This window comes from Lipotes vexillifer, unplaced genomic scaffold, assembly GCF_000442215.2.
Source record: "Lipotes vexillifer unplaced genomic scaffold, Lipotes_vexillifer_v1.1 scaffold771, whole genome shotgun sequence".
NCBI lineage: Eukaryota > Metazoa > Chordata > Mammalia > Artiodactyla > Lipotidae > Lipotes > Lipotes vexillifer.
This window is the reverse complement of record NW_006774099.1, coordinates 395,122-419,770: the sequence shown is the minus strand read 5'-3', so window position 1 is coordinate 419,770 and position 24,649 is coordinate 395,122. Positions and strand designations below refer to the sequence as shown.

The window sequence follows — 24,649 nt, the reverse complement described above, 5'->3', positions numbered from 1 at the left end:
TTTTTTTTTTTTTTTTTTTTTTTGCGGTACCCGGGCCTCTCACTGCTGCGGCCTGTCCCGCTGCGGAGCACAGGCTCCGGACGCGCAGGCCCAGTGGCCACGGCCCATGGGCCCAGCCGCTCCGCGGCATGCGGGATCCTCCCGGACCGGGGCACAAACCCGCGTCCCCCGCACAGGCAGGCAGACCCCCAACCGCTGCGCCAACCAGGGAAGCCCCATACCACATCTTTATACATTCATCTGTCCTTGATGGACACTTAGGTTGCTTCCATGTCTTAGTTATTGTACATAGTGCTGCTGTGAACATTGGGGTTCATGTATCTTTCTGCATTAGAGTTTTGTCTGAATATATGCCCAGGATAGGATTGCTGGATCATATAGTAACTCTATTTTTCATTTTTTAAGGAACCTGCATACTATTCTCCATAGTGGCTGCTCCAGTTTACATTCCCACCAGCAGTGTAGGAGGGTTCCTTTTTCTCCACACCCTCTCCAGCATTTATTGTTTGTAGACTTTGATGATGGGCATTTTGACTGGTGTGAGGTGATACCTCATTGTAGTTTTGGTTTGCATTTCTCTAAGAATTAGTGATATTGAGCATCTTTTCATGTGCCTGTTGGCCATCTGTATGTCTTCTTTGGAGAAATGTCTATTTAGGCCTTTTGCCCTTTTTTAAAAAAATTATTTTTTTATTCTGCCCATTTTTGGATTTTATTTTTTTAATTTAATTAATTTACTTTTGGCTACATTGGGTTTTTGTTGCTGCACAAGGGTTTTCTCTAGTTGCGGCGAGCGTGGGCTACTCTTGTGGTGCGTGGGCTTCTCATTGAGGTGGCTTCTCTTGTTGTGGAGCATGGGCTCTAGGCACATGGGCTTCAATAGTTGCAGCACGCTGGCTCAGTAGTTGCTGCACGCAGGCCCTCGAGCATGCGGGCTTCTGTAGTTGTTGTGTGTGGGCTCAGTAGTTGTGGTGTGCGGGCTCTAGGGCGTGCAGGCTCAGTAGTTGTGGTGCATGGGTTTAGTTGCTCTGTGCATGTGGGATCTTCCCAGGACCAGGGGACAAAGCCGTGTCCCCTGCATTGGCAGGCAGCTTTTAACCACTGAGCCACCAGGGAAGTCCCAATTGAGTTTTCTTTTTTTGATGTTAAGCTGTATGAACTGTTTGTGTACTTTGGAAATTAATCCATTGTTGGTAGCATTGTTTGCAAATAATTTCTTCCAGTCCATAGGTTGTCTTTTTTTGTTGTTTATGGTTTCCTTTTCTGTGCAAAAGCTTTTAAATTTAATTAGGTCCTTTTGTTTATTTTTGTTTTTATCTCCGTTACTCTAGGAGATGGATCCAAAAAAATATTGCTACAATTTATGTCGAAGAGTTTTCTGCCTGAGTTTTCTTCTAGGGGTTTTTATAGTATCTGGTCTTACATTTAGGTGCTTAATCCATTTTGAGTTTATTTTTGTATATGGTGTTAGAGAATGTTCTAATTTCTTTCTTTCCATGTAGCTGTCCAGTTTTCCCAGCATCACTTACTGAAGAGATTGTCTTTTCTCCATTGTATCTTCTTGCATCCTTTGTCATAGATTAATTGGCCATAAGTGCATGGGTTTATTTCTGGGCTTTCTATCCTGTTCCATTGATCTATATGTCTCTTTTTGTGCTGGTACCATACTGTTTAGATTTACTGTAGCTTTGTTTTATAGTCTGAAGTCAGAGAGCATGATTCCTCTAGCTCCATTCTTCTTTCTCAAAATTGTTTTGGCTATTTGGGATCTTTTGTGTTGCCATGCAAATTTAAAAATTTTTTGTTCTAATTCTGTGAAAAATGCCATTGGTAATTTGGTAGTGATTACACTGAATCCACAGATTGCTTTGGTTAGTAACGTCATTGTAAGAATATTGATTCTTCCAATCCAAGAACACAGTAAATCTTTACATCTGTTTGCATCATCTTCAGTTTCTTTCATTATTGTCTTATAATTTTTGGAGTACAGGTCTTTTGCCTCCTTAGGTAGCAAACTGTTTTTCAAAGTAGTTGAACCATTTTACATTCCCACCAGCAATGTATACAGGTTCCAGTTTCTCCACATTCTTGTCAATGCTTGTTATTTTCTGTCTTTGATTATAACCGTCCTAGTGGGTGTGGAGTGATGTATCGTGTTTTGGTTTGCATTTTCCTGATGGCTAATGATGTTGAGTGTCTTTTTATGTGCTTATTGGCCATTTGTATATCTTCTTTGGAAAAATGTCTGTTTAAGTCCTTGTTTTTTTATTGGGTTGTCCTTTTACTGTTGAATTGTAAGTGTTTTTTAATATATTCTGGACACCAGTTCCTTATCATATATATAATTTGCACATATTTTCTCACCTCCCATGGCTTGTCTTCACTTTCTTAGTAGTATCCTTTGAAAAATGTAAGTTTTTAATTTTGATGGATTCCAATTTATTTATTTATTTATTTTTCTTTGGTTGCATATACTTTTGGCATCATGTCTAAGAAAACGTTGCTTAATCCAAGATCACAAAGATATACTCCTAACTTTTTTCTGTTTTGTAGTTTTAGCTCTTACATTTAGGTTTTGATCCACTTTGAATTAATTTTTGTATGTGGTATGAGGTATGGGTGTAAATTCATTCTTTTGTATGTGGATATTCTGTTATTCCAGCACCATTTGTTGAAGTCTTTTCTTTTCCCATTGAATGGTCTTGATGAAAATGGATTGATCATAAATGTAAAGGCTTATTTCTGGGCTCTCAATTCTATTCTGTTGATCTATGTCTGTCCTCATGCCAGTACCACACTTGTCTTGAAGAATGTTGCTTGGTAGTGAGTTTTGAAATTGAGAAGTGTGAGTTCTCTGGCTCTCTTCTTAATTTTCAAGATTGTTTTGGCTATTCTGTATCTCTTGCATTTTCGTATGAATTTTAGGATTAGCTTATCAATTTCTACAGAAATGGTAGCTGGATTTGATAAAGGTTGCATTTAATCTGTAGATCAAATTGGGAAGTGTTAAGTGTCTTAACACATTGTTTCTAATCCATAAATACAGGATGTCTTTCTGTTTATCTTGTGTAATTTCTTTCATTGCTGTTTTGCATTTAAGGTTCTTTTTAATCTTGAACGCAGAGGTTGAATTTATTTCTTGCTGTGCCCTAAATCACAGTCTTCTTGTCATGAGAACTAATCTCATGAATGATAGAATCAGTGTTTCTATACCTGATAAAAAGTCCGGTGTACAGGCTTTTTTTAGGATATATGATGAGTCCTCAGGAAAGAAGACATTCTTAAGGGGCATCGATGACCCTTGTAACTATGGAGGCCTGCCCTGAGGGGAATCTGACTTCTGTGGAAATATTCTGAGTTTCTGAATTTCCCTGCTCTTTAAAGATCCCAAAGAGCTATGCAATTAATATGTTCCTTTAAGTTGTTCTCTTGACATGTTAAATTACTAGACTGAAATGGAAAATTTAATACAAATGTAAAGTAACCTCTCAGTTATTCAAGAAGTTTTAAAGCTGAATTTAAACTTTTCTGTGTCACTGTTTCAAATTAATTGGGAGGTGATGAGTTTGGAACTTACCAAAACTGAATTCCACAGATTTTTGTTTCATATATTTAGGTACTTTGTAGGTGATTATGATAGAGGAGATCATATTAGAGGTCTGATTCTTAACCCTCAGTATTCTGTCCAAAAAACCACTTTCCAGCTGGGTTTATATTAATACTTCCCTGTAAAGCATGTTCAGTTAAAACTGATCAAGATATTTGTAGATTTCACATTTTAATATATGTATATACATATATATATTAAAATATTTATTTGGTTGTGCTGTATCTTAGTTGCTGCTCACGGGTTCCTTAGCTGTGGCTCGCTGGCTCCTTAGTTGTGGCACACAGTCTCCTTTGTTGTGGCATGTGAACTGCTAGTTGCGACATGCACGTGGGATCTAGTTCCCTGACCAGGCATCAAACCTGGGCCCCTGGCTTTGGGAGCGTGGAGTCTTAACCACTGCGCCACCAGGGAAGTCCCAGATTAATATATTTTTAAAAATGTAACTTCTTTTCTAATCTGAAGGGCCAGTTTCTCAATTGAGGAGTGTTGCTGCATTTTTATATTTAATAGAGCAAATTTTTATTACTTGGATGAGAATAGTCCTTGATTATACACAATGTAATTAGTACTGATTTAAAGGAAATTACTCTTATTTAATGCTAAGGAAAAGGAAAGTGAATCAAAGAGGACCTGTGATTGAATGGAATCAAGAATAGCACAACATGTATATGTATCTGGGTGTATAAAATATCCAGATACCTACACATACACCTATAAGTATAAATAAGAAAGAAAAATATAGAACATAAGAGTATAAGATGAAGGCGTGAAATTTATTATATGATGGCAAAAACCTGAGTAGACTGTTTCAGTTTTGGAGAGGGTTTGTGTAGTAAATAGTAAAGTTTTATTTACTAGGGTAACGAACTTTTATGTTTACAAAAGTAATAAACTATTACAAAAATTCAGGCAACATAGCATTCTGACTTAAAGAAACAATATTTTGGTGTATCTAATCAGTTTTCTGTGTGTAAATACGTGTATGAAGAGACACAGAAAATTACATAATCACATTATTTGAAGACTGCTTCCCTCCCTTAATATATATTTTAGGTATCTTCAATGTCTGTACGCATAGATCCATCTCATTCTTTTTTTTTTTTTTTTTTTTTTGGCTGCGTTGGGTCTTCATTGCTGCACACGGGCTTTCTCTAGTTGTGGCAGGTGGGGGCTCCTCTTCGTTGCGGTGCGGGGCTTCTCACTGCGGTGGCTTCTCACTGAGGAGCACGAGCTCTAGGCCGCATGGGCTTCAGTAGTTGTGGCTTGCGGGCTCTAGAGCACAGGCTTAGTAGTTGTGGCGTACGGGCTTAGTTGCTCTGTGGCATGTGGGATTTTCCCAAACCGGGGCTCAAACCCGTGTCCCCTGCATTGGCAGGTGGATTTGTAACTACTGTGCCACTAGGGAAATCCCCATCTCATTCTTTTGAATGGCTTTAGAATTATGTTCTAGATGTACATTTGATTTATTCCCTTTTAAAAAAATAATTATTTATTTATTTATTTTTGGCTGTGTTGGGTCTTCGTTTCTGTGCGGGGGCTTTCTCCAGGTGTGGCGAGCAGGGGCCACTCTTCATCGCGGTGCGCGGGCCTCTCACTGTCGCGGCCTCTCCCATTGTGGAGCACAGGCTCCAGATGCGCAGGCTCAGTAGTTGTGGCTCATGTGCTTAGTTGCTCCACGGCATGTGGGATCTTCCCAGACCAGGGGTCGAACCCATGTCCCCTGCATTGGCAGGCAGATTCCCAACCACTGTGCCACCAGGGAAGCCCTATTCCCATTTTTTTTATCTTACAAAAGTAACACATTGACCATTCTTTTACATATGGTTGCATTTTTTTTAATGTAAGTAACATACTTAATTATATGTTAGATGTATATACAAGTATTATTGTTTTAGAGAATAAGGGGGAATAACAAACTAGATTTGAGCTTACTCCCTAGGAATGGACATGTGGAATAAGGAACCTTTACACAGCATCAAAATGTATGGCATGGGCTTCCCTGGTGGCGCAGTGGTTGAGAGTCCGCCTGCCGATGCAGGGGACGCGGGTTCGTGCCCTGGTCCGGGAGGATCCCACATGCCATGGAGCGGCTGGGCCCGTGAGCCATGGCCACTGAGCCTGTGCGTCCGGAGCCTGTGCTTCGCAACGGGAGAGGCCACAACAGTGAGAGGCCCGCGTACCGCAAAAAAACCAAAAACAAACAAACAAAAAAAAGTATGGCAGGACTTTCAACAAGAAAACTGTGGGCAGAAGGATTAATCAGCATAGTAGTTCTGTGATTTACCAAAGGCCCACTCCTCATCTTGGCACCTTGTATGTGGTTGCTGCTGTGGCCATCATAGGGAGCCATTAGCTTTGGGCTTTGTTATAAATTAGCTTCCAGGGATCTGATCAGAGATCCCTGGAGAATATCCACTCTTCTGCCTAAAGAGGGCCAAACCATATGACTGGGCAGTTTTTTTTGGTTTGTTTTTGTTTTTAATTGGAATATAGTCATTTTACAATGTTGTCTTAGTTTCTACTCTACAGCAAAGTGGAGTTCTTTGTGCTATACAGCAGGTTCTTATTAGTTATCAATTTTATACATATTAGTGTATATATGTCAATCCCAATCTCCCAATTCATCCCACCCTCCCCCACCCCCAGCTGCTTTCCTCCCTTGGTGTTCATACGTTTGTTCTCTACTTCCATGTCTCTGTTTCTGCCTTGCAAACTGGTTCACCTGTACAATTTTTCTAGATTCCACATACCTGTGTTAACATATGATATTTGGTTTTCTTTTTCTGACTTCACTCTGTATGACAGTCTCTAGGTCCATCCACGTCTCTACAAATGATCCAATTTTGTTCCTTTTTATGGCCAAATAATATTCCATTGTATATATATATATACCACATCTTTATCCATTCGTCTGTTGATGGACATTTAGGTTGCTTCCATGACCTGGCTATTGTAAATAGTGCTACAGTGAACACTGGGGGGCATGTGTCTTTTTTTTTTTTTTTTGCGGTACGTGGGCCTCTCACTGTTGTGGCTTCTCCCATTGTGGTCCAGCACAGGCTCAGCGGCCATGGCTCACAGGCCTAGCCGCTCCGCGGCATGTGGGATCCTCCCTGATCAGGGCACGAACCTGTGTCCCCTGCATCGGCAGGCGAACCTTCAACCACTGCGCCACCAGGGAAGCCCCACGTCTTTTTGAATTACGGTTTTCTCGGTATATGCTCAGTAGTGGGATTGCTGAGTCATATGGTAGTTCTGTTTTTTTGTTTTTTAAGGAACCTCCATACTGTTCTCCATAATGGCTGTATCAATTTACATTCCCACCAACAGGCAGGAGGGTTCCTTTTTCTCCACACCCTCTCTAGCATTTGTTTGTAGATTTTCTGATGATGCCTATTCTAACCAGTGTGAGGTGATGCCTCGTAGTTTTGATTTGCATTTCTCTAATAGTGATGTTGAGCAGCTTTTCATGTGCCTCTTGGCCATCTGTATGTCTTCTTTGGAGAAATGTCTGGTTTGATCTCCTGCGCATTTTTCAATTGGGTTGTTTGTTTTTCTGACATAGAGCTGCATGAGCTGTTTGTATTTGGAGATTAATCAATCCCTTGTCGGTTGCTTCATTTGCAAACATTTTTATCCGATTCTGTTGGTTTTCTTTCTGTTTTGTTTATGGTTTCCTTTGTTGTGAAAAAGCCTTTAAGTATTGTTGATTTTTGTTGTTATTTCAGTTACTCAAGGAGGTGGATTAAAAAAGATACTGCTGCAGTTAATGTCAGAGAGTGTTCCGCATATGTTTTACTCTAAGAGTGTTACAGTATCCGAATCCTTGCATCCTTGGGATAAATCCCACTTGATCATGGTTTATGATCCTTTTAATGTATTGTTGGATTCTGTTTGCTAGTATTTTGCTGAGGGTCTTTGCATCTGTATTCGTCAGTGATATTGGTCTGTAATTTTCTTTTTTTGTAGTACCTTTCCCTGGTTTTGGTATCAGGGTGATGATGGCCTCATAGAAGGAGTTTGGGAGTGTTCCTTCCTCTGTAGTTTTTTGGAAGAATTTGACAAGGATGGGTGTTAGTTCTTCTCTAAATGTTTGAACAAATTCACCTGTGAAGCCATCTGGTCCTGGACTTTTGTTTGTTGGAAGATTTTTAATCACAGTTTCAATTTCATTACTTGTGATTGGTTAGTTCATATTTTCTATTTCTTCCTGGTTCAGTCTTAGAAGGTTATACCTTTCTAAGAATTTGTCCATTTCTTCCAGGTTGTCCATTTTATTGGCATGGAGTTTCTTGTAGTAGTCTCTTAGGATGCTTTGTACTTCTGTGGTGTCTGTGGTAACTTCTCCTTTTTCATTTCCAGTTTTATTGATTTCATTCCTCTTCCTCTTTTTCTTGATGGGTCTGGCTAAAGGTTTATCAATTTTGTTTATCCTCTCAAAGAACCAGCTTTTAGTTTTATTGATCTTTGCTATTGTTTTCTTTGTTTCTATTTCATTTCTTTCTGCTCTGATCTTTATGATTTCTTTCCTTCTACTAACTTTGGGTTTTGTTTGTTCTTTCTCTGGTTCCTTTAGGTGTGAGGTTAGATTGTTTATTTGATAGTTCTCTTGTTTCTTAAGGTAGGATTGTATTGCTATGAACTTCCCTCTTATAACTGCTTTTGCTGCATCCCATAGGTTTTGGATCATCGTGTTTTCATTGTCATTTGTCTCTAGGTATTTTTTGATTTCTTCAGTGATCTCTTGGTTATTTAGTAATGTATTGTTTAGCCTCCATGTGTTTGTGTTTTTTACGTTTTTTTTCCTGTAATTTATTTCTGATCTCATAGCATTGTGGTCGGAAAAGATGCTCAATACGATATCAGTTTTCTTAAATTTACTGAGGCTTGATTTGTGACCCAACATGTGATCTGTCCTGGAGAATGTTCTGTGTGCCCTTGAGAAGAAAGTGTAATCTTCTGTTTTCGGATGGACTGTCCTATAAATATCAATCAATTCTGTCTGGTCTATTGTGTCATTGAAAGCTTTTCTTATTAATTTTCTGTCTGGATGATCTGTCCATTGGTGTAAGTGAGGTGTTAAAATCCCCTGCTATTATTGTGTTACTGTCAATTTCCTCTTTTAGAGCTGTTAGCAGTTGCCTTATGTAGTGAGGTGCTTCTTTGTTGGCTGCATATATATTTATACTTGTTATATCTTACTGGATTGATCCCTTGATCTTTATGTAGTGTCCTTCCTTGTCTCTTGTAACATTCTTTATTTTAAAGTCTCTTTTATCTGATATGAGTATTGCTACTGCAGCTTTCTTTTGATTTCCATTTGCATGGAATATCTTTTTCCATCCCCTCACTTTCAGTCTGTATGTGTCCCTAGGTCTGAAGTGGGTCTCTTGTAGACAGCATATATATGGGTCTTGTTTTTGTATCCATTCAGCCAGTTTGTGTCTTTTGGCTGGAGCATTTAATCCATTCACGTTTAAGGTAATTATCGATATATATGTCCCTATTACCATTTTCTTAATTGTTTTGGGTTTGTTTTTGTAGGTCCTTTTCTTCTCTTGTGTTTCCCACTTAGAGAAGTTCCTTTAGCATTTGTTGTAGAGCTGGTTTGGTGGTGCTGAATTCTCTTAGCTTTTGCTTGTTTGTAAAGCTTTTGATTTCTCCGTTGAATCTGAATGAGATCATTGCTGGGTAGAGTATTCTTGGTTGTAGGTTCTTCCCTTCCATCACTTTAAATATGTCGTGCCACTCCCTTCTGGCTTGCAGAGTTTCTGCTGAGAAATCAGCTGTTAATCTTATGGGAGTTCCCTTGTATGTTGTCATTTTTCCCTTGTTGCTTTTAATAATTTTTCTTTGTCTTTAATTTTGTCAGTTTGATTATTATGTATCTTGGCTGCTTGGGTTTATCCTGCCTGGAACTCTCTGTGCTTCCTGGACTTGGGTGCCTATTTCCCATGTTAAGGACGTTTTTGTCTATAATCTCTTCAAATGTTTTCTCGGGTCCTTTCTCTCTCTCTCCTTCTGGGACTCCTATAATGTGAATGTTGGTGCGTTTAATGTTGTCCCAGCAGTCTCTTAGGCTGTCTTCATTTCTTTTCATTCCTTTTTCTTTATTCTGTTCTGTAGCAGTGATTTCCACCATTCTGTCTTCCAGGTCACTTATCCTTTCTTCTGCCTCAGTTATTCTACTGTTGATTCCTTCTAGTGTGTTTTTCATTTCAGTTATTGTATTGTTCATCTCTGTTTGTTTGCTCTTTAATTCTTCTAGGTCTTTGTTAAACGTTTCTTGCATCTTCTCGATCTTTGCCTTCATTCTTTTTCTGAGGTCTTGGATCATCTTCACTATCATTATTCTGAATTGTTTTTCTGGAAGGTTGCCTATCTCCACTTCATTTAGTTGTTTTTCTGGGGTTTTATTTTGTTCCTTCATCTGGGACATAGTCCTCTGCCTTTTCATTTTGTCTATCTTTCTGTGATTGTGGTTTTCATTCTGCAGGCTGCAGGATTGTAATTCTTCTGTCTGTCCTCTCTGGTTGCATTAAGTGAAGTTTCCTGTAGAATAAATTCTTAGAATTGACAAGTCAAACGTTATAGACATTTACCATTTATTAGAAAATATTAAGTTGCCCTGGATAAAAGTGGTACCAGGTTACTGAGTTAATTACAGTTATAAATACCTCTTCCTCTGATTTCTTCCATCATCATGAAAATGTATCTCATTAGATGTTCATTTTATGTTGGTTGATCAACTAATTTTAAAATGGTGATATTGAGCCTCTTTCTCTCTTTTTAAAAATGCCATTCATGCTTTGTTAATTGCTTTTCAGTGTCCTTTGCCCACTTCTCTGTTGGGCTTTTACAATTCTTTTCTGTTGTCTTAAGACTAACTGGATGTTTTGTCAGATAAATTTAGGTTTGATTTCTAGCTTCACTCCAGTTAGATGAAAGATTTTAGTAGGATACTTCAGCCAGCTTAAGTTTTGTTTTGTTTTGTTTTGCGGTACATGGGCCTGTCACTGTTGTGGCCTCTCCCGTTGCGGAGCACAGGCTCCAGATGCGCAAGCTCAGCGGCCATGGCTCACAGGCCCAGCCGCTCCGCAGCATGTGGGATCTTCCCGGACTGGGGCATGAACCCATGTCCCCTGCATCGGCAGGCGGACTCTCAACCACTGTGCCACCAGGGAAGCCCCCAGCTTAAGTTTTAAAAAATAATTTATTTTGAAATAATTTCACTTCCTGAAATGCAAGGATAATACAGATAACTCCTGTACACTTTAGTCAGATTTACCAGGCTTTAACATTTTGTCACATTTGTTTTATCATCGTTGTGTATGTGTGTTTGTATACTTCTCTTTTTGATCCATTTGAAAGTGGATTACATACCTCATGCCTTTTTACATTGTATAGCTCTTAATGCTTCAATGTCTATTTCCTAAGAACAAGTATCTTTTTTTTACATATCCATCAGTTTGCTAACTATTTCAGCATCATGCTACACAAACTTATGTTATTTGTATAGGACAGTGGATTAGTTACCTGGAGAAGACTGTTTGAGGCTTAAGGGTTAGGCATTAATGTGTTGGCATACATATAATCCAGTTGTACCATAGTAGTCTGCTGTGGCACAACTGGGAAGCCTTGACTTATGCTCCATGTTATTTCATCTGTAAATATATTTTCATCTGTACAATGGTGATGTTAATAGCACTTATCTATTAAGATTGTTATGAGAATTAAATGATATATTTTATGTAATGCTTATAGCACATGGCAAACTAACAAATAAGCTTTTGGTTTTATTGGGAAAATAAACTGTCACAGGTTACAAATATTGCTCCTGGTTTTATTTTAGCAGTATTGGAACTTAAAAAAAATCTTATGTGTTAAAAATTGTTATCTTTATCTTATTTATTTATTTATTTTTGCGGTACGCGGGCCTCTCACTGTTGTGGCCTCTCCCGTTGTGGTGCACAGGCTCCGGACGCACAGGCTCAGTGGCCATGGCTCACAGGCCCAGCTGCTCTGCGGCATGTGGGATCTTCCCGGACCGGGGCACGAACCCGTGTCCCCTGCATCGGCAGGCGGACTCTGAACCACTGCGCCACCAGGGAAGCCCGTTATCTTTATTTTTATGGCTATTGTCTTTTAAGCAAACTTGGAGCGGGGTTTTCTACCCCAAAGTGATCAACTAGCTATTTATGTTTTCATTGGATATTTTTATGGATCCAGTATTTTATATTTAAATCTTTAATTCATTTAGAATATATCTTGGTATTTAGAAATTGAGGTGGAGATAACTGTAATTTTTAATAGAAATATAGGATATTCAAAATCAAAATGAATTATTACCCTTGTATGGTTAAATGACTTTTCACTTAAATATACTTCTTTTATCTAGCCCCTTATTCGTTATTCTGGCAAATTCTTAGTCATTCTTCAAGAATTCACTCAAACATCATTTTTTTGAGGAAGCCTTATTTCTGTTAGATTTTATATGAGATTGTCCGTCCATGAAGACAATATAGTCTTACTCAGATTCATATCTTCAGGACTTTCCACAGTATCTAAACATAGTAAATATGTAATAGTTTTTGAAAAGATGACTAGGTGTTTCTAAATAGTGCATTAAACGGTTCTGTGAAAAATGGATCCAGTAAATTGCCTGTAGATTTATCTTTTTAGTTAGTTGTGTTAAAGGTTGGTCCCTTCATTTTCTATTTGTTTAACATTCCTTTGTTTGATAGTGTTAACTTACCATGTTTAATTATCTTGAATTCTAAATTAGTACAGTTCAAAGTAACAAGACATTGTTACATAACAAGCAAAAGAGAGAATAATAGAGATATTGTCTGTGAGTAAGGATATGGATGATCATCCTTTAATTCATTGCTCCTATATTTGGGAAGCAAGTATCTGAATTATAATCTATTTAAGAAGTAATAAAAGCTTGTGTTCTACATAGTGTATGAATTGTCATACATTTGGTCTGAATCATATTTAAGCATTTGGGTTTGTGAGTTGAGTTTTTTGAAGTCTCATGTAAGCATGTGATAACTTAGGATTTTTCTTAATTGAAAAATTTAAAGTTCTCTGGGATGAAATGATGTGGCTAGTGAGAGAGGGAAGAATAAAAAAACATCCCCATAGTTTCTGGCCTAAGTCACTGGGGAGATGTTACCTTTTACTGGGAAGGTTTTTGGGAACAGGGTAAGGTAGGGTATAGTGATTAAAAATTATGGATTTTGTTTTTGAAATATTAGTTTTTAGATGCCTGTAATTTTTATAAGTTAAAGTATCAATTAGGCAATTCAACAGTACTAACTAGGAACTTTGAGATTTCTAGTCTGGGAATATAAATACATCAGTGGCAGTTTGGTAACTTCTGCCTTGGGAATGACAGTATCCTAGGGAATAAATACAGAATGAGAGGAGAGGGCCTAGAAACATCTTGAGATACACAGCATTTATTTTAGAGAATGAGTAGAGGATGAGGAGTCAATGAAAGAGACTAAAAAAGTGATAGTGAAGTAGGAAGAAAACAAGGAGTGGGGGATATAGGGGATGCTAAGACAGAGTATTACAAGAATGAGGGAAGCTTGAATGATGCTGAGAAGTCTAGTCAGGTAATGTTAGACAAGTACCCATTGGAGAGGCAACATGGAGAGGCAAGAGTGGATCTTTACTGGAGTGAATTGAATAATGAATGAAAAGGAAGTGGCAATTCTTTTAAGAAGTGTGCTTGACTATGCAATAGAAGTGGTAGCTGAATGGGAATGTGGGGTTAGTACAAGTGTGTATGTGTTGGTGTTTAAAGTGTGGTAATCTTTAAAGTGTGGTAGACTTCGCTTGCATGTTCATGGGAATGATATAGTCTAAAAGAGATTAATGATCTGCACTGTCCAATATGGTAGCTGTTTGCCACGTGTAGCTGTTTAAATTCACCTGAAATAAAATTAAAAATTCATTTCCTCAGTTCTATCAACCACATTTCAGGTGCTCAGTAGCCACATGTGGCTAGTGGCTACCATGCTGAACGGTGTAGGTGTAGAACATTCTACCATTGCAGATAGTTCCATTGGACACTGCTGTGTTAAAGAGAAAGAGGATAACCAAGGATTGTGACAGAGTGGGATCCAAAGGACCTGTGTGATTGATATTTACATTTGATAGAAAGAAATAGACTTCCTCCGTTGTAATATGAGCAGATCAGATAAATATAGTTTTGGTGGCAAGATAATCAGACAATCTCTTTTTGCCATTTTCTATTTTTGAATGAAATATTTTGAGAGTATGAGCTGAGAGTTTGTGTGTTGGATGTGGGCAAGGGGTGGAGAAGGACAGGTGGGAGAAGGGGGTTTGAAAGTACTCAGAGGAGGGATTCACTAGAGAGGCTAAGAGGACTGCTGGCAGTGCTGAGTCCCCATTTGAGGCTGATGATCAAGAATTTGTAGTTTTACCAGTTTACCCAGTTTTCTTTACTAGCACTCAGCTGCATGTGTACAGACATGGAGAAGATAAGTGTGTGTTCACCCAGGATTGTGTATTTGCCAGGTGACCGCAAGGGCATGAGAGGTGTAAGAGAGTTAGGGTATTAGCAAGGGAGTGATTATAATAATGATCTGTGGAATTATAAGCTAGATTAAAGAAGGAAAAATGAAAAGGGGTCAATGTGGGTAGTGGTGGGGCTGATGCATTGAAGTTTATGATAAAGTCAAATAGTTTTTGCCATGGGACACTTGACCAAGGCAGCTGGAAAGTTAAAAGGTTATTGTCAGGACAAGGTGTCTTAATTTTGCCTTTTTCTTAGTTGGGGGTAAAGGAGTAGGAGTGGGAGTAGGGATAATGTTGTTTCTTGTGGGGATGGGCAGTTAAGGTTAGGATCTGACTATGGGAATAGGGGTTGTGGTTAAGGGATTTTGCGATCAAGATGTTGGATTGATTGTGCATGTTAAGATGTTGAAGTTAACTGAGAAAAACTGAGCCAGTATTCAAGTCTTCTGTGATGGAGGGGAAGTGACCAGGAGGTCAAAAATAACTTCAGCAAGGAAAGGGAGGAAGAACTAAAAGGGGACTAACGGTGACTGATAAAATGAGAGTGTGATGTGTATGAGAATAAAGAAAGGGTTACAAAGAGGGAGTGGCGTCCTTATTCCAAACTCCAGTCAATGTAGTTTAATACCTGAGAGGATATAGGTGTCGGTGGGTTAACACATCTTATGTGGGAGAATTGTTGGACTAAATCTGGTCAATAGCTGCCTATGTAAGGCAGTCCAGTGTTTGTTCTTTAAACTCTTGTTTTGTCCTGCAAAGCACTGTTTTTGCTTTTCATAGCTTAATTGTTTTTCTGGTATCTGGAGTTGTGGTTGAAGGGGTAGCTTAGGGTAGAACAGCTGTTTATAAGTATGGATCATTTGTAAATTAGGGAAAGCCTGTATATTTTTTGAAAGGGTCTTGTTCCTCTGCCAAAAGGTTATGAAAAGCACTGTTTTGGAGTCTCATACACCTGGGTTTACATACTGACCCTAAAATGAATTTGTTTTCTGAACTTAGATAGTCATAACCTCCCTGAACCTAAAATTTCATTGTCTATAAAATGGGACAAGACTGTCCAGAGGATTTTTGTGAGGATTTGAAAAACATACATCAGGCCCTTAATATGGAGCCTGGTATATAATAAACACTTAGTGTTAGTTCTGTACCTTAACCCCAGTACCTCTTATATAGTGTTTTTGGTGTCAGTTTTGTAGAATTCTAGTTTGTTTGGTACTGCTGATATTTCTCTATTTTTAGAAATATCTAAAGAAATATTTAAAGAAATCTTTTTGGAAATATTTAACAGAACATTTTATTAAAAAACATTCCTCTTAATTATCACTTATTTTAATGGCCAGATTAGAATGACTTGGTAAAATTGTCCTTTATTTTATAATAATTTTATTTTGATTTGAGTCACAAATAAAGTACCTTAAGTAAAGTGGTGCTCACCAAGACTTGTGTTCAACTGCAGACTCCATTGTGTCCTATTTAGTGATTTGAGGGAAATGATTTTTTTTAATTTATAATTTTAAAAAAAATCTGTAAAACTGCCCTTTACACACATATGAGTGGTGTGAGGATCAGACGATTTTCTCATGTAAAAAGTGTAGTATAAACTTGGCTATATAATGTAAGCTTTTATTTTTATGTCTCATGCTTTACATCTTCTTTTTAGTTATAAACGAGCACCTTGATATTGGACATAACGGTGTTTCCTGTTTTTGTTTTTTCTATATGATTTCTATTGATGCTTGAGGTTTCAGGTTCAATGACTTAAAAACATGCGATGGGGTTTACCTGGTGGCACAGTGGTTGAGAGTCCGCCTGCCGATGCAGGGGACACGGGTTTGTGCCCCGGTCTGGGAAGATCCCACATGCCACGGAGTGGCTGGGCCCGTGAGCCATGGCCACTGAGCCTGCGCGTCCGGAGCCTGTGCTCCACAACGGGAGAGGCCACAGCAGTGAGAGGCCCGCGTACCGCCAAAAAAAAAAAAAAAAGTGATAAAAACGTGCGATGTTTTGTAGCACCTTGTTCTCTGTTTAAATAGAGAACCAGATGGGAGTTCAAAATATAGATTTAATAACAAACTCAATTGTTTTTTTTTTTTAAACAGGGCTGATGGAGTTATGAGAACAATGAACACAGAAAAACTCCTAAAAACTGTACCAATTATTCAAAATCAAATGGATGCCCTTCTTGATTTTAATGTAAGTTGATTGCATAAATGCTTTTATAATTTGAAATTTTAAAAATTATATCATTTTAATTGGTCAGAGTTTTTATTCTTAAGTTATCATAGACTAATTTTTTCACACTAATATCCTATTTGCCTAAGGATTTTCTATAAGTGTGGTCCCAAATCAGATTACTTTCCATTTTTATAATTGTTTTAGATTTACTCTGATTTCTTTGGTGGTGCTTCTCTAACCTCCAAATTATAGGGTATACAAGCTAAAGAAAGTGATGGAGAGATGAAGAGATTGATGTGAAAATCTACTTTCTTTTGATAATGGTTTTTAGATATTAAAAATATAAAGATTTTCTTTATGATGAGCTAACTTAATATTTCACTTTTTGTCTGCATTGTAGAACTCAAAGCATGAGTTATTGAGAAATAAAGGGAAGTTCAAATATACTTGTAACAACATGTTATATAGCTATTGCCCAAGGATGTTGTGTTCCCTGGGATTTTTGTTTTAATGACTGTTACTTGAACCAAATTGCCAGCTTTGTCATTTGTTTGTAATATGTTAGGTGTTAGCATTTACAAGTCTTTTCTTTTTTGGTGCATCTAGCTTAAAGGCATTGTATTTTAGAGCTTGTAAGTGCAAGTTAGTGATTGGAACTGTGACAGTTTTATGCTGAAATTGATTTTCCTTTAATGGTATGCTATTAATTGGTAGTCTTAAGCTTCTGGAGGGCAGGGACCAGGTCTTCTTTTTCCCTGCTGTGTCCCCATTGTCAGTAGTGTGTGGCACATAGATAGTGTTCAGTAAACATTCAATAAATGAATCCTGAAGGTGCTTTATAGACTAGAACAGGTTCTCAAACTAGTATTTTTTTTATAGGCTTGTGAACTGAGAACATTTTTAAATGGTTGCAAATAATAAAAAGAATATTTTTACATTTTTAAATAGTTGCAAATAATTTTAAAAACATATTTTTAACAGGTGAAGTTTATTTTTCAGTGTCCACAATTGTGTTTTTAGAACAGGCTCATTGGTTACATGTTGTCTGTGGCTGCTTTTTTTGATGTAATAACGGGATTGAGTAGTTGTGACAGAGACCATATGGCCTGCAAGCCTAAAATACTCATGATCAGGCCCCTTACAAAAAAGTTTGCTGGCCCCTAGTCTAGAAGACAGGGGATTAATGTAACTACTGAGCTTTATTTTGGTTTTTATAGAGAAAGGGTCCAACCATGAATTTTTTTTTCACTTAATTTATTGTGGGTACCTTTATAAAATTGCATATTCTTTTCAGTGTCTATTATACTCCATTGTGTGTAACAACTTATATGATCCTCCTGTTGATAAATATTTAGGGTATTTTGGTTTTTTAATTCAGAAAATAAATGGAGAAAAAAAACAGAAGAAGGAGGGACACTACATACTCGGTGTGTGTTAGATAATAGTGTATCTACACATTTATAAACCTATTCCTATGGGGTTAATGCCTAGAAAAAGAATTTGGTGGTTCAAGGACATAAATTTTTTTTTTTTTTAAGGAATACTCACTTATTTATTTTGGCTGCGTTGGGTCTTCATTGCTGCGCAGGGGCTTTCTGTAGTTGGGGCAAGCCGGGGCTACTCTTCGTTGTGGTGCACGGGCTTCTCTTGTTGCGGAGCACTGTCTCTAGGTGTGCGTGCTTCAGTAGTTGCCGAGTGTGGCCTCAGTGTTGCAGCTCACGGGTTCACTAGTTGTGGTGCCCGGGCTCAGTAGTTGTGGCTCATGGGCTGTAGAACGCAGGCTCAATAGTTGTGGCACATGGGCTTAGTTGCTCTGCGGCATGTGGGATCTTCCCGGACCAGGGATCAAACCCATGTCCCCTGCATTGGCAGGTGGATTCTTAACCACTGCGCCACCAAGGAAGTCCCAGCATTTAAATTTTTAAGAAATTTAAATTTTAAATATTGCCAACTTAACACTCCAAAAGGGTTAAGCCTGTCACTTGTCAAAGGTGCCTGTTTTTCTTCATCCTTACCTGTATAGAATAATACCTTGGTTTTGATTATCTTGATACCTACTAGTCTGGTGCTCAGGAAAGGATAGTTCAGTAATTTAATCTGATTATTTTAATTTACTTGATCAATGAAGTTGAACTTCTTTTCACATGTTATTAGCTATATGTATTTTTTATTTTGTGAATTGTCTTATAGAATTCTCTCTATAATGGAAGTCAACCTTGTCAGATATTCTGCAAATATTTACCAGTTGGTTGCTTACCATTCAGTTTTGTGCTTATATTTTTCTATACCTAACAAGGTAACTATCATGTACTTAGATATCTAAAAAGGAATTTAAGATAAATTTGGTTTATCCTTTTGATTCTTTCTTTAAGTTAAAGCTAAAGGTGTTTCTTGTATTTCTTGGTAAACAAATAAGTGCTTTTTTTGTTAAAGCATAATTCACTAATAATAATAAATATTGATCATTTATTTGTAAAGTACTGCATCAGGCTCTTTACTCTCAGTATATCATTTAATTCTCCCAGTAACCGTGTGAGGTAGAAATATTATTATAACCATTTTGAAGGTGAGCTTGTTTGTAATATTGGGAAAAGTTATATTTTTAAAAAAATATATATTCTGCCTAGCTTAACTCGTGCCTTGGTGATTGTAGTAGCCATTTAATAAATATTTTTTGATTTATAAATATTCAGTAAATTCTTCATGACTCAGAGTGAACTTCTACCTAGAAATGGGCTTTATTTTGCAGTTAGAAGTATTTAATGTTGAATTGAACTTAAAAGACTTTTGAGATGTAGCCTAAGAATTTCAAGAGTTAAAGGGTACTTTTGTTCTCAATGACTTATTTCTGAACTAAATTGAATGTTGAAGGATTTGTGTTTGTAGCTTTTAAATAAATCTGAACTCCTTGATCAAGATTTTTGCCCTATATGGCTATAACTCTGATTGCTAGAGATAAATGTCTTCCTCTCATACACCTAAATGTTTGAATTCATTGTATTTTAATTTGAAGGAAGTAATTGTCATTTTAAAACAAAACATTAGCTAATCTTTCTTTTTGTTTTTCCAGGTTAATAGCAATGAACTTACAAATGGGGTAATAAATGCTGCCTTCATGCTCCTGTTCAAAGATGCCATTAGACTGTTTGCAGCGTACAATGAAGGAATTATTAACCTGTTGGGTAAGTATTTCTATAGTTTAATATTTTATTTCTTATCTTGTGTCATATAGTAAATAATATTGTCTAAGTTGTTACTTAAAGCTGCCTAAAAAATCTACTGAGATATAGTCATTAATTGTAACAATTCGGAGAAAAGAATTTTATATCTGACTACACATGCTAATGATTAAATACTTATACAACTGGAATGTTCAGCTAGATGAATTTTGTATTTTTTAGATACATCTTTTTTTCTATCAGTTTTATTATTTTTAGAAATACAAAAATTTCATAAAAATTAAGTTGGAATTTTCTGTCTCAGGAAAATCATCTCCTCACAATTTACTCCAAAATGAACTTCAACTGTAAAATTGGTATTTTTTCTAAACTTAATTTTCAGATTGCTAATTATTTTAAAATAATTAAACATGCATTTTTAAGGATGCTTTTGACTTTTGAGGCATTTCAGGAATGTGGTGCTTTACTGTGTATTCAGTATATATGGAATGCAGTTAATTTCGCCTAGAGATGCTAATTTTTTTAATGGGATTTGGTTGTAGTAGACAATTAACAGTCTGCCAAGTGTGCCAAAGTATCAAGTGTCAGATGTCAAATATTCCGATGTAATTGTTCTCCCTTTTCAGTACTTTTTGTTTTTTTAGAATTTATTTAAATTTGTTTTTCATAGGCTGGCTTAACACAGACTCATTCAGGGATGCTTTAATCTATGGAGATAGGGAAATAGGGTTGTTTTTTTTTTAACAAGTGAAAAATGGAAAGTTTTCTTTTCTACAAAGTTTTGGAAGGCATAGTCTCCCACCCTGTGATTGGTATAAATTAAGCTCTTTACTGCTGTTTATATATTAAGTTAAATGAGCTTTCCAGTGACATTTGGACGTGGAAAAGTTGCCATCTTTCTTTTTTTTTTTTTTTTAATTTATTTATTTTTGGCTGCATTGGGTGTTTGTTGCTGCGTGCGGACTTTCTCTAGTTGCAGTGAGCGGGGTCTACTCTTTGTTGTGGTGTGCAGGCTTCTCGTTGCAGTGGCTTCTCTTGTTGAGGAGCATGGACACTAGGAGCGTGGGCTTCAGTAGTTGTGGCACATGGGCTCAGTAGTTGTGGCTCGTGGGCTCTAGAGCGTGGGCTTCAGTACTTGTGGCTCACGGGCTTAGTTGCTCCGTGGCATGTGGGATTTACCCGGACCAGGGATCGAACCCATGTCTCCTGCATTGGCAGGCGGATTCTTAACCACTGCGCCACCAGGGAAGCCCCCATCTTTCTTTATCATTAGTAAGAATATTTGGAAATAGATGTTAGCACTGTTTTAAATGGAGTCAAATGTGATCTGTATTAACATGCAGGTATATATTTAGGGAATTGTGAGGGAAGAAATATTGTAGAACATACTAGTAATATGAGTAAAGTCATAATTTCTTAATTTTTAATATAACGGCATCTCTATTTTAATTTGCTTTAAATATCTAAGCTTATTTAACACTTTTTTCTGTAGGGTGAATGTGTTCTCTGAGACATCAATAAAGTCTCTTTAGAGCTGTTTTAAATCTTTTTCCTTTTTGAGTGTTATATTTTGAAGTAAATAAAAGTATATTTACATCTACTTTTGGCAGAAAAATATTTCGATATGAAAAAGAACCAGTGCAAAGAAGGTCTTGACATCTATAAGAAGTTCCTGACTAGGATGACAAGAATCTCAGAGTTTCTCAAAGTTGCAGAGGTAAACTGTCTTTAAGTGATTGTATCTCTTAAGTTGCTTTTTTTGTCTTTAAGTGTGCATTTCAAAGAAATCAGTCTATATCCAAGTGAAAGAAGTGTCAAGTATAGTAAGGTATATATTCAATTATATCACTATGCAATATTGAATTCTGTGCTATGGTATGAATATGATATAATATTGAATAAAAAATATCCTGTATATTTAATTCAGTATTGAATACTGAAAGGTAATCTATTTTTAAATTGTTTATTTCTCTATAAAATCAAGTAGGTGGCAGTGACTTTTATGTTTGGAATTGGCCATGTATTGTAGAAGATTTATTCTATTCAATATGGTAGAGAATATTCTATGTTAGTGCAAGTCTCTTCTCCAGCCAGAGCTGCAGCTGGAGCCACATGGTTCAAAATGTTCCCTTCGGAAGTGAATATAGTGCATTTATTGTTTGTCATTGATTATGAAAACCATGAACGTAGGTTATAGGATAATCTAATTTTACAAATCTGTTTAAAAAATAATTTTATGAGACTGTCACAGAACGTAGTTGTGGTAATGCTTGTGGGCATTATCTTGCTTGCACAGAGGCAGCACTTGAAGTGTTTTTGTTTGTTTTCCCTTTCTCTGCCCTCTGTGCATTACCGCCAGAGGTGTCTTGCTAGGATAATTCTAGAAGATGAATAGACTATATAACTGATTAATAATATCAAAGTAGTTAATCTGAAACTAGCAAGTTGGTGATTCTAGCTCCATTACCATAGTGATGTTTTATTCTGTAGCAGATGGAATAGGATAGAAAAGGATGATGAGACCTTTGAAGAAAATAGCTTTGTGGTGTTAATCAGCTATTTTATGAAGTGTACTGAAATTTATTTTGGATTTAAAGTATCTCTCAAGGAGAAATCAATGGTTTTTTCCCCCCATTTCTTTAGGATCAGTCACATACTAAAACCAGAAAAAGGTAGTGTTTATGCTATGATTCTAGCAAATTCCTTAAATAAAGTTTTAGTTTGTTGGCTTTTCCCTTTGGCTTCTTTTGTTCTTTCATGAGGCGGTCTTTGGGCTAGCAATTTCATTATGAGACCTTAGTTCTTGAAGTAAAGACACAAATAACTGGGACTTCCCTGGTGGTGCAGTGGTTAAGAGTATGCCTGCCAATGCAAGGGACATGGGTTTGATCCCTGGTCCGGGAAGATCCCACGTGCTGCAGAGCAACTAAGCCCGTGCGCCACAACTACTGAGCCTGTGCTCTAGAGCCTGTGAGCCACAACTACTGAGCCTGCGTCCCTAGAGCCCACTCTCTGCAACAAGAGAAGCCACTGCAATGAGAAGCCCGCGCACCGCAACAAAGGGTAGCCCTTGCTGCCTGCAATTAGAGAAAACCCACGCGCAGCAATGAAGACACAGCGCAACCAAAATAAATAAAAATAAATGAAGTCAAAATGATACTTAAAAATGAAAAAAGACGCAAGTAACCTTTTCAAATGTGTTTGAAGAGGACAAATATATCAATTAGTGATTAGCTCTTAAGATCTTAGTATGAATTATTTTGTCACATTTTCTATTGCTATCATTCTGGGACTGGACCTTGAGAAGTTGAGAAAAGGAAGAGAGAATGATTCGAAAATGAAATATAGTCATATAGTCATGGGAGGGAAAAGAATTTTTAAATTTGGGTGTTGGAATAAATAGGAATGGTTCTTATCTTTTTTGCTAGAAATTACCTACTACCTGAACATCATGAAAGTGTATGGGGATTGCTTTGTGGGGACAGTTATATGCTGGTTAAATATCACTTGGTATTTGTATAAAACCTGACCTGCTTGAGTGAACATAGGTTTTAAAAATTGTTATCTGTGGTGATTGCCAGGGAAAGTATACTATATGGAGAGAGAGTCATTGTCATTAGGTTTGTTCCTTAACTTCTTCTTATGCCCCAGGGGACTTGTTCATGGTCAGCCTTTCTCATTCTTGGTGTAATGTTTTTGTCATAGAAGTGATGGATTTTTCAGATTGTGACAAGGTAGTTTATATAGGTGCTTAGAAGATGTGGAGATAGTAACTTAATAGCCTTGTTGAATTTCCAACTCTTGTTCCCCTCATGTTAGAACTTTTAGAGCCATCAGACAACATCTGAGTCCTTGGAAGTAACTGAATATCTGTGGGGATTAAATATTCTTCTAATTTTAAAGAATTCTTTCCAAAATATTGCTCATAGTACTAGTCATAAATGTCATTTTCTAAATTTTACTTATAAAACACCCTATTGTAATTTTATCTATTAAATACAATGCTGCTTCTTCTTACAGCAAGTTGGAATTGACAGAGGTGATATACCAGACCTTTCACAGGTAAGTATTGTTATAATACCAATCACTGCCTGCTATATTCTGCTAGGTATGAAGGGTACAAAGATGAATAACATGCAGCCCCTGCTGTCAAGGAGATCAGTGTAATTTTTCTTGACAGATTTTAACATTTTGATATATTGCTGACAATTGTTCTAACATTATTACCGTATAAAATTATCTTATACAGGATTTATTTTTCCTGTTTTAAACCTTCCACTTTGGCTCTTTGGCTCAGGTAAATATATTAAATGGGATAAACCTCAGAACATGATGTTGGGTTAAGAGAGCAGGCTTTGTCTAAGTTTGAGTCCTGGCTGTTCCACTAGCTGGCCCTGTGATTTGGAGAAGTTACTCTCTATGCTTCAGTTTCACCTCTAAAATGCAGATATTACAATACCCATCTCATTAGGTAGTTGGGAGGATTAAATGAGTTAACACCTAAAAAACATTTAGAGCATTAAGTACTCAATGTTAGCTATTATAGTATTATTTTTATCATCATTATCTTCTAAAAATTTCTGGGAAGGAAACTTTAAACCTGAAGTTCTGGCCTTTTCTGGTGTTTGTGTACTGAGTATTAAGAATGAAAGTACCTGGCATAAACTATCCTTATGTATCAAGGTTCTTACTTTTTTTCTGTGTACTCACTTGTTCTGGTTCATCCCTTTGATCACCAGGCTAAGAGTATGCACTAGATTTAGTTATGGATTGTATGTAAATAAAAAATTTCTGCATATGCCCACATGAGATAATTGATGTCATTAAGATTAAGCACATTACTGCAGGCTAAATGTGAGAAGAGTCATTGTTTGAACAATAGTAGTATAAGCTAATTTGGCAGTTTCAGATAAGCCATTACCCCATTTGTCATGTCAGCTTCACCTGTCTTTGTTTAAAAAGCATCAGCTTCAGGCCAGACTGTGATCATGTGTCTGTACTTTAATATTCATGGTATTGTGATTGGGTAGCGTTGGCCAGCCTGTCACCCTCCTCCGTCCCTCCCTCTTCATTGATGATCTCTGAATGATTCAGAAAATTTTCAAGTGAATTAAAACAAATCTTTTTATACTTA

At 37.1% G+C, this 24,649-nt stretch overlaps 1 protein-coding gene across 3 annotated transcripts in view; it reads left to right on the top strand.

The window, feature by feature from the left end:
- The window catches only part of PICALM (phosphatidylinositol binding clathrin assembly protein), a 107,430-nt gene that overhangs the window by 40,570 nt on the left and 42,211 nt on the right, over positions 1 to 24,649 (top strand). For all 3 annotated transcript variants that reach the window (XM_007448832.1, XM_007448834.1, XM_007448833.1), the window contains exons 5-8: positions 16,261 to 16,354; positions 19,407 to 19,518; positions 21,126 to 21,232; positions 23,536 to 23,577. In XM_007448832.1, coding sequence (XP_007448894.1) covers positions 16,261 to 16,354; positions 19,407 to 19,518; positions 21,126 to 21,232; positions 23,536 to 23,577 — 355 coding nt within the window. The remainder of the gene's footprint in view (positions 1 to 16,260; positions 16,355 to 19,406; positions 19,519 to 21,125; positions 21,233 to 23,535; positions 23,578 to 24,649) is intronic.